This window comes from Genypterus blacodes, unplaced genomic scaffold (assembly GCF_046128005.1).
Source record: "Genypterus blacodes isolate CSIRO-AG114 ecotype Tasmania unplaced genomic scaffold, CSIRO-AGI_Gbla_v1 ptg000029l_1, whole genome shotgun sequence".
Lineage (NCBI taxonomy): Eukaryota > Metazoa > Chordata > Actinopteri > Ophidiiformes > Ophidiidae > Genypterus > Genypterus blacodes.
In genome coordinates, this window is record NW_027466842.1 from 5,289,620 (window position 1) to 5,298,170 (window position 8,551).

Here is an 8,551-nt window from a genome sequence, read left to right on the forward strand (position 1 = left end):
TGCACTCTATATGACTATATGCTATCGTCGTTGATTGAGCTGCATCTTTTTTCCTTTTTTTCCCAATGATGACATTTTTATCTCTCCCCCACAAAATTGTAAACAGTAACCGAGGACAGGAGCCTTGCAAGGACAGGGACACGCCTGACAGTTTCGTACCCTCCTCCTCTCCCGAGAGCGTAGTCGGCATGGAGATCAGTCGTTACCCAGACCTGTCACGGGTGAAGGAAGAGCCGCTCTCCCCCTGCCTGTCTCCTGTCCTCCCCATGCTTCCAGCACCAGATGGGAAAGGTAAATAGACACAAGTCCACCATGATCACAGCGCTTAAAGCATTTATTCCTAAGACTCCATTCAGTACTATTTAGATGTTCTGTGTATACTAAATAAACACACAACTCTAGCATACCAGCTGAAGTAGCTTACTAGAACTACTTAGTTAGATTTTGTAGGACCATCTGTGTAGTTTTGTAAACAACATGGCTTTCTTGCCGAATGTCCTCTCTTTTTAACCCTATAGGGACAGAGATCAAACTTCAAGACATCAAGACTGAGCCTTCAGCAATGTTCTTTGGTTCAGCTTTTGGCACCGTGTCTAATGATTCCAAGCAAGGGCTGGTGTCTGTGGCTATCACACTGAGACCAGCTGCAGCAGAGGTAAGAAGAATTCTATTCACAGAAAATGAACTTAATCTTAGCACTCAAAGAGCAGGCCTTATTGGTGAGCCCGATTAAACCAAATGAAATATTTATTATTTTCTCAGAACATCACGGGTGTGGTGGCAGCTATATCAGACCTGCTGTGCGTCAAGATTCCGAGCAGCTATGAGGTCAGCAGTACGCCAGACAGGGGACCCCTACCAATGCTCGGCGGTCCAAGGGTGGGGCCTCATGTCATGGAGCCTCGGCCTCCCATGCTATTCCAGGGATGTGGGGACACCCTAGGTCTCCACGGGCGACCGGGCCAACTCATAAGGCCCGGCGGAGCTCAGGGGATGATGTCACAGCAGCAGATGCATCACCTCCGCTTCCATCCTGACAGCACAGGTAGGAGAATCAAGCCCAAATGAGAGAATATTGCCCTTTGCCCCAAGTTTATTAAATACAGCATTTATTGTAATAAATGATTTGTGATTTCCGCTAAGTAATGTTGTCATGTCAACCTGTGAAGATGTATAAAGCAGCAGAGCAACCTCATCACCCAATTGCTTCCATGAAGTCCTCCAGAGGTGCAACTGTCTCTCTTAACAGTGTTTACATATGGCCTTTTTGTCTTGCATGTCATTATTTATTTGGGGCTCTGGAAAGCGTCTGGCCCAGGTGCTGACAGACAATGTTATTGATTTCAGACAGTGATTCCCTCTCAGCTAATGAGATAGAGTTAGAGTCTTCAGAGCATAGCTGTATACAAGCTCATACTTTGTGCTGTCAAAGCGTGAGACATAACTCTGATGAATGTTGAAAGCACAAAAGCTTTTATGGGAAATGCAAAGGCCAGGGGTGTTTGCCTCAAATAATGAGTATCATTTCTTTTACTTCTGTAATATTATTTATTTTCCAAGCTAATAACTATTGAAAAATTCTCTTACAGTAATATTAATAATATAATTCTATTACAGTAATATATCAGACAACATCTTTATGTAATGGATAGCATTTCTAAAAAAACGGGCTTTCTGTTTCCTCAGGCTCCGTTGTAGTTCGAAGACCTGACCACAAGACCCCTGGCAGCCCCGGATCTAAGGCTCAGTGGTGCTGCAATTGTAAGGTGGTGGTCCTGGGAAATGGTGTGAAGAAATCCATTAAGGACCTCCCCGCCCACATGAAGGTATCGTATAGATAAGATAAACAGTGGCAGGGCGGGATATCAAGTGAGCAGACCACCCTTCAACCTCAGCGTGAATAATGCGTTGCTTATCCTTCCATTATATAAAACTTATTTTTAAACTTTAGATCTCTCATGCTTGTAACGTCACAGACTGAGTAATGCAGGAGAAGTGGAAGAGAAAATAGTAATTAGAAAGGAAGCAGGTAACAGGATTTGGAGATTTTACATAATAGAAAGCTCTATTTTTGGTCATTGTTGGAGACTAATTAGCAATTAGTGAAGAGATAGAGTCGGAAGTGAGAGATTCCAAACCAAATGTAAAATGTAAACATTCAGACAGAGAAGGGTCATGCTTTGTATTGATTTTCCTAGATAGGCCGGGATCAGATGCCCAGACGTTACATCAGAGGATATATAATCCACTTTTGGCCCGAAGGCTCACACACACACACACACATGTACACACTGCACACACACAGAGCACCATGGTGGTACGGCACATATCCTCTGATTACGTAACTCCGCCCTCCTGGAGTGAAATCCATTTCAGATCAATTACAGGGTTAAACAGGATGGCCTGTGACTCCAGTCCTTAGGGTGTTTTGATTATTTGTATATTATAGGTGAATTTAATGTCATTTAAATTTGACATATTCACATTGGTCAGACTGTATCCCTTTATTCTTTGTTCAGCCTATTAATGATGTGATTTCCCTCACAAGGAACCTGGACGTCATTTCAAATCTGAGGCGGACTTGGTCTTTTGCAGTCACAGCTGTTTTCTTCTCTACTCGTCGTCGTCACCCTCACAATCGAGATCAGTCACAGAGAATAAGGTTGGCCCCTCTAAAACCCATCCACAAATGACATCAGTGTTAGTCTAAATTGAAAGCAGTTAATATTATAGACTTCTCAGGACATCTTGATCACGATTTTATTTGATCTTTTCAGGAATCGGTCGCTCTTCTCCCAGACTCAGTGCAGAAGGAGAGCCTGTTTAAAGCCCAGCACCAGTACAGTAACAACATGTCCTCGCTGGACGTTCATTGCCTGGCCCAGCTTCAGCCCAAACATTCTCCCCCGTCCACCTCTCCCATCCCCTTCCCCATGGCAAACGAGACACCCAAGACAGAGACCAAGTCTGATGCCATCAAGGTGACAGTGAAGCTGAAGGCCCGGCCAAGGGCCCACCACCAGGATGGCTGGCACCAGGGAAAGAGACAGAAGGGTCTCCGCTGGAGGAAGTGGACCATCCAGGTGTTAGTGCCTAGAGGGAACTCACAGCTACCAGATGAGGACAAAATTGATGAACTTCTGAAGAAATTAGGGGCCTCCCTGCGTCCGTCTGTCTCACTGCGTGACCAGAGGCGTTGCTGTTTTTGCCACCAGTTTGGAGATGGGAACACTGATGGCCCTGCTCGACTGCTCAACCTGGATCTCGATGTGTGGGTCCACCTAAACTGTGCACTGTGGTCAACTGAGGTGTATGAAACACAGGCGGGCGCCCTTATTAATGTGGACCTGGCACTGCGGCGCGGCCAAACAATACGCTGCGCTTACTGCCAGCAGACTGGCGCCACCAGTGGCTGTCACCGCCTCCGCTGTACCAATGTTTACCATTTCACCTGTGCTCTGCAAGCTCAGTGCACCTTCTTCAAGGACAAGACCATGTTATGCCACGCCCACAGGCCCAGGGGCACAGCTGGGCAGGCACTGGAACACGAGCTGCGTTGCTTCGCTGTCTTCCGTCGTGTCTACGTCCAAAGAGATGAAGTGCGTCAGATTGCCACCGCTGTCCAGCAGCCCGAGCTCGGCTACACCTTTCGCGTAGGCAGTCTGGTGTTGCACGCCATGGGCCAACTGACCCCACACCAGATGGCAGTCTTCCATTCTCCTACGGCCATCTACCCAGTTGGCTACGAGGCTTGTCGCATTTACTGGAGCATGCGCCACGGCAACCGTCGCTGCCGTTATGTCTGTTCCGTTGATGACCGAGAGGAGCTGCCAGAGTTCACCATCAGAGTTATTGAACACGGCTACCAGGACCTGGTTCTGACTGACACCACTGCGAAAGGTTTGCACCATTTGACTATTTTTAGGAAGATGATTATTGTTTCTGTAATCAGTCTACTGCCTGCAGGTGGCTGCTTGTGGTTGGTGTATAGTTTCTAACCAATCTGTGTGTGTGTGTCTGTTTATAGGAGTGTGGGATAAAGTTCTGGGTCCCGTTGCTGATAAAAGAGCCGAGTCGGCAACTCTGAAACTCTTCCCCGTGTACCTAAAAGGCGAGGACCTGTTTGGGCTCACAGTCCCTGCAGTTGTCAAGATCAGTGAATCGGTTCGTAGCCTATTTCATTCCGGCTAAATTTAAACAAATCACTAGATCCCATTCTGTACAGGCTGGAGAATTTGAACCTATTTTTCCGCTCTATTCCAGCTCCCTGGAGTGGAGGCCTGTGAAAGCTACTCATTCCGTTATGGACGCAACCCTCTGGTGGAGTTGCCTCTCTTGTTCAACCCAGCTGGCAGTGCCCGTGTCCAGCCGAAGTCCAGCGCCCTCTCCTCCTCACTGGTGATAAGGTAACTTTGGGGTGAAGTTGATGTTGAAAGCATTTTGCAGTGATTATTATAGTTGGAGGTTCTCAGTTTTCCAGTTGTTATGTTAAGGACTTTACCCCTCTGAACTTCAAGGCCACAGTCACAGATGGTATACAGCAGCGGCGCCAGGTCTAATCAGAATATAGCCCAAGGAGAAGGCGCCGCCCCCCACACCAAGCCTCCTGTAGTGCATCCCAGGTCCTCCCAGTACCGCTGGATGAAGAGCGAGTGGAGAGCCAACATCTACCTGGGCCGCTCTCGCATCCAGGTCGGTCTTACAACAATTTATTAGGATTTCTCAGAGTGACAGTCGTGATGGAATAAACCTGAGGCGGCTCTAAGCTTCGGTTTCCTGTGAACAGAGTGAATAGCTGCTTGTGTGATTTCTCCCCAGGGACTCGGGCTGTTTGCTGCCAGAGACATTGAAAAACAAACGATGGTGATTGAATACAACGGAACCGTCCTCCGAAACGAGGTCGCTATCAGGAAGGAGAAGACCTATAGATTACAGGTAAAAACGGGCTGTTTGTACTGCGTCGCAACTGAAATGAGCTCCTATCAGAAGTTTTGTCGGAAGTGCGAGACGGTAATCCTTCCTCACTCTCCTCCTCAGAACCGAGCAGTGTTCATGTTCCGCATTGACAGCGAACATGTTGTCGATGCCTCACGAACTGGAGGGCTCGCAAGGTAAGGAAACCGCCTGGGTTCTGAATTTGAATGCCGTGCACACATTCTTATTCAATTTAACTTGTGTTGGCCTGTCTGACATTACTTTTTTGTTTCCGAGCAGTTTGAATTGACATTGAATTTAAACTATAACGACATTGCTTTTAAGGCAGGAAAAAGACGGTTACAGTCTTTAAAGCTGAATGCCAACAGTAAAGAGACGAAGCACAAATGCCACAGTAAATTGTTTTGCAGAGTTTTCCCAATTTAGGACACAAGCGTTCACTTCAAGTGGCCGTAATTGTGAAAATTTGAATGTCACATTGTTTACCTCGTGATGTTTGATTATTCTCTCTCACGTGTCTTCCTGTAAAGATACATCAACCACTCTTGTGCCCCGAACTGTGTTGCTGAGGTGGTAACATTTGAAAGGGGTTACAAAATCATCATCACCTGCAATCGCCGAGTTGAAAAAGGAGAGGAGGTGGGTTACGTTTGGTTGAACACGCCTTCATTTTGCCTTCATTTTTTCAGTCTCATTGCCGTTTGTGCGACACTCAAACATGTCTCTTGCTTTCCCCAGCTGTGCTTTGACTACCAGTTTGACACTGCGGAGGGTCAGCACAAGATCGCTTGCCACTGTGGAGCTCCTGAATGCAGGAAGTGGATTAACTGAGCAAAATGGAAACAACAAATGCATTCCTCCCTATAGCACGGATGCCCGAATCTCTGCACGGAGAGAGAGAGAACTGCGTCACTTCTTTGTATGAATGAGCAGAAGGCCCGGACCCTCGGAGAGGTTGAATGATGTTCCGTTTCGGCTTGTCGTCATCTAGGAGGAGCGGGTGGAGGAGGGGGAAATCGAACACAGTAGCAGGATGTGACTTGTGCCATATGTGAGAGGCTCTGGTTCATGAGCTGCCTCCCGTCTATCTGTCTGTATGTGTCTGTGTGTTTGTTTGGTTTACATGGGACGCCGAATCCACCAGCGAATGAGTGAGCACTGTGCGGGGTGCGGCCTTATTGCTTACCAAGGGCAGGCCCTTCGTTTCATACTGTTAATGTATACCGTATGACTAAATGTAGACATCACTGAACGAGGAATGTACAGCAATGAATACTGCGAAGGGAATATTAACTTGCACTAAAAAATTAAGGAGAAAAAACACACACACACAAAAAATTTTAAGATACTTGATTCCATGAGTCAGTTTTAACATAGGTCTCTGTCATGTGATTTGTGTGAAATTCGAGAGGTTTTGTATTTATTATTGAGTGAATGAATTTTATTCTCAAAATGATGAGATTGAGTTAAAGAAGGCTAGATTGCTATTGTTTTTGAAGATTGAAGAAGACATGCTGTTACTTTTGTATAAATGTACATAAAGAAAACTATAGGAATAACCGACCAAATACTACCTTAACCTTCTTGATGTTTGGGTGTTTTTAAATTGTTTTTTTTGTTCTGTTTGTTGTTAAAATTTATTTAAGATGGACATTATTTCAGTTTGAGAGTATATATTATGATTATTTTGTACAGAATTTGTAATATAACTACAATAATTCACAAAGTATTTTGTTGTATTAAAAGTAAGGTATTGTAGCGTAGTGTTTTGTGACTTACACATACTTTGACCACTCAGAAAAGAAATATTTTTGTTGACTAATGTGGTAATGAGTTATCAGTTACAGAATCAAAAGAACTCTTCAGATAGTAAGAGATCACTCGGGTCTGTTTGCTGTTAATCAGGTTTGATTTTAAAGAACTGTGAATTAGGTTTTGAAGCCCAAAAAGAACTTTTTAACTTTTTAACACAAATAGGAATAGGAACACCATTGTGTATTTACCTGATTTTGTTTTAACTTTGCCTTTACAAGTAGATATGTCTAAGGATATTAGACGAATCAATGTGTGACAGAAAGAATCATGGGGGAATCGGAGTATTTGGAGCAGTAGGCTGTTCTACCTTTTGGACAGAGTTGGCATTCTCCTTAATCAGAAATATTTCTTATACTGACACTTCACAGGTCACATGCGTAGAAATGGAAGAGTTTTGCGTGCACAATTTCAAGTCGACTGTAAAATTTTGGAGACAGTCTTAGAACTTGTAATGTATATGGCATGTATTTTTTTAACTTTCCGAAGACTCAATTGTATATATTTTCTCAATGAATGGTTGTAACAAAATTGTTTCTTGGATATTTTTCTTCTCTTGTATGATATTACATCATCCTGCCAGTGTGTTTGTGCTACATTTTCTTGGTCCTGTAAAGTAGTCAGATTTTTTTGTTTGTTTTTTTTTGGAAAAAATGCCTTTTGAAGTGTACAGAGTATGAGGTTTGAAGTTTGTGGAATTGAATTTAGAAACATTTACAAAAATAAACTATTTTACATCTTAGCATGTTGTGTGTCTACAGTGTTTTCAGAGTCCTTGGGTCCCTTCGGTCACGAGGGAGTTGTGGATGTGGACGACCTTCACATGGCATGGACACCTACAGTGTAATAAACAACCTTGACATGTCTGTAAAATATGCCTAACTGAGATCTGCCCTGAAACACCATGAATTATAACTAATGATTATAATCCTAATAAAAGGAAGTTATCGGGTTGCCCTGTTTAAAACATTTAAAAATGTATTACTTATAGAAATACCTTCATATATCAATGTTTTGTTAAAAACAAACAGTCTCACAGCTTCCCAAACAGGAAAAGGCTTCTTATCTGGCAGCTGTTTTGCTTCAGATCATGACATCACATCTGAGGAAGAAATATTGATAAGCCAAGAGCACTTTCATGAAACTGGTGTAAAATCTCAAATTTGAAATTTGAAGATTGTGTTGTAAACTAAATGTCCAGAACACTTCTCTGAGTTTGATGTGTCTAAAAAAGGCTTAGAGACAAACACCCGACCCTAATAATCACATAGATTTACAGTGACTACATTAGTTAAAAATGCTGCGCAACAGGAATTACATATCATGCATCAAAACGTGAGTTGTGTAATTGTGTTCCCGCATGTGTTCCTGCAACTGTCTATCTTTCTCTGTCTTGAAAATGCAAACGTGGAAAATCCCAAATTGCACAAAGTAGAGAGTTTCAAATTATACTCAACAATAACGAAATAACTGTAATTAAACTGAACAGTTGACAGTTGAGATTGCAAACATCGCAAGCATTGCCTATTATCCGATTCGATGAGATTAAAGACACACTGACATCTGTTGGTGAAGTTGTGTGCATCAGGGATGACGCCAGTGTGCTGATGAAATTTGAATCCCTTACAAAAACGTGACCTCGTAGTTGTGTGTCCTTGCAATTGCCTTTTTTGTATTGTTTTACCACCGGAAAAAAACTATTTCAAAGCAGCATTATCAGAACAACCTTCACAGAATTCATCATTGCACAACATTTCCATGTGAAACAACTTTTTGTTTAAAGCAGCTGTTGTAGGGCTATTTT

At 43.4% G+C, this 8,551-nt stretch overlaps 1 protein-coding gene across 9 annotated transcripts in view; it reads left to right on the top strand.

Annotated features, from left to right (window-relative positions):
• kmt2cb (lysine (K)-specific methyltransferase 2Cb) overlaps positions 1-7,489 on the top strand; it is a 57,872-nt gene extending 50,383 nt beyond the window's left edge. For all 9 annotated transcript variants that reach the window (XM_076144897.1, XM_076144899.1, XM_076144898.1 and 6 more), the window contains 13 exons: positions 107-291; positions 519-655; positions 763-1,045; positions 1,687-1,826; positions 2,549-2,662; positions 2,778-3,900; positions 4,028-4,164; positions 4,264-4,406; positions 4,518-4,692; positions 4,819-4,935; positions 5,038-5,111; positions 5,466-5,574; positions 5,674-7,489. In XM_076144897.1, the coding sequence (XP_076001012.1) occupies positions 107-291; positions 519-655; positions 763-1,045; positions 1,687-1,826; positions 2,549-2,662; positions 2,778-3,900; positions 4,028-4,164; positions 4,264-4,406; positions 4,518-4,692; positions 4,819-4,935; positions 5,038-5,111; positions 5,466-5,574; positions 5,674-5,766 (2,830 nt within the window). In that variant the 3' untranslated portion in view covers positions 5,767-7,489. The remainder of the gene's footprint in view (positions 1-106; positions 292-518; positions 656-762; positions 1,046-1,686; positions 1,827-2,548; positions 2,663-2,777; positions 3,901-4,027; positions 4,165-4,263; positions 4,407-4,517; positions 4,693-4,818; positions 4,936-5,037; positions 5,112-5,465; positions 5,575-5,673) is intronic.
• The last annotated feature ends 1,062 nt before the right edge of the window (positions 7,490-8,551 follow it).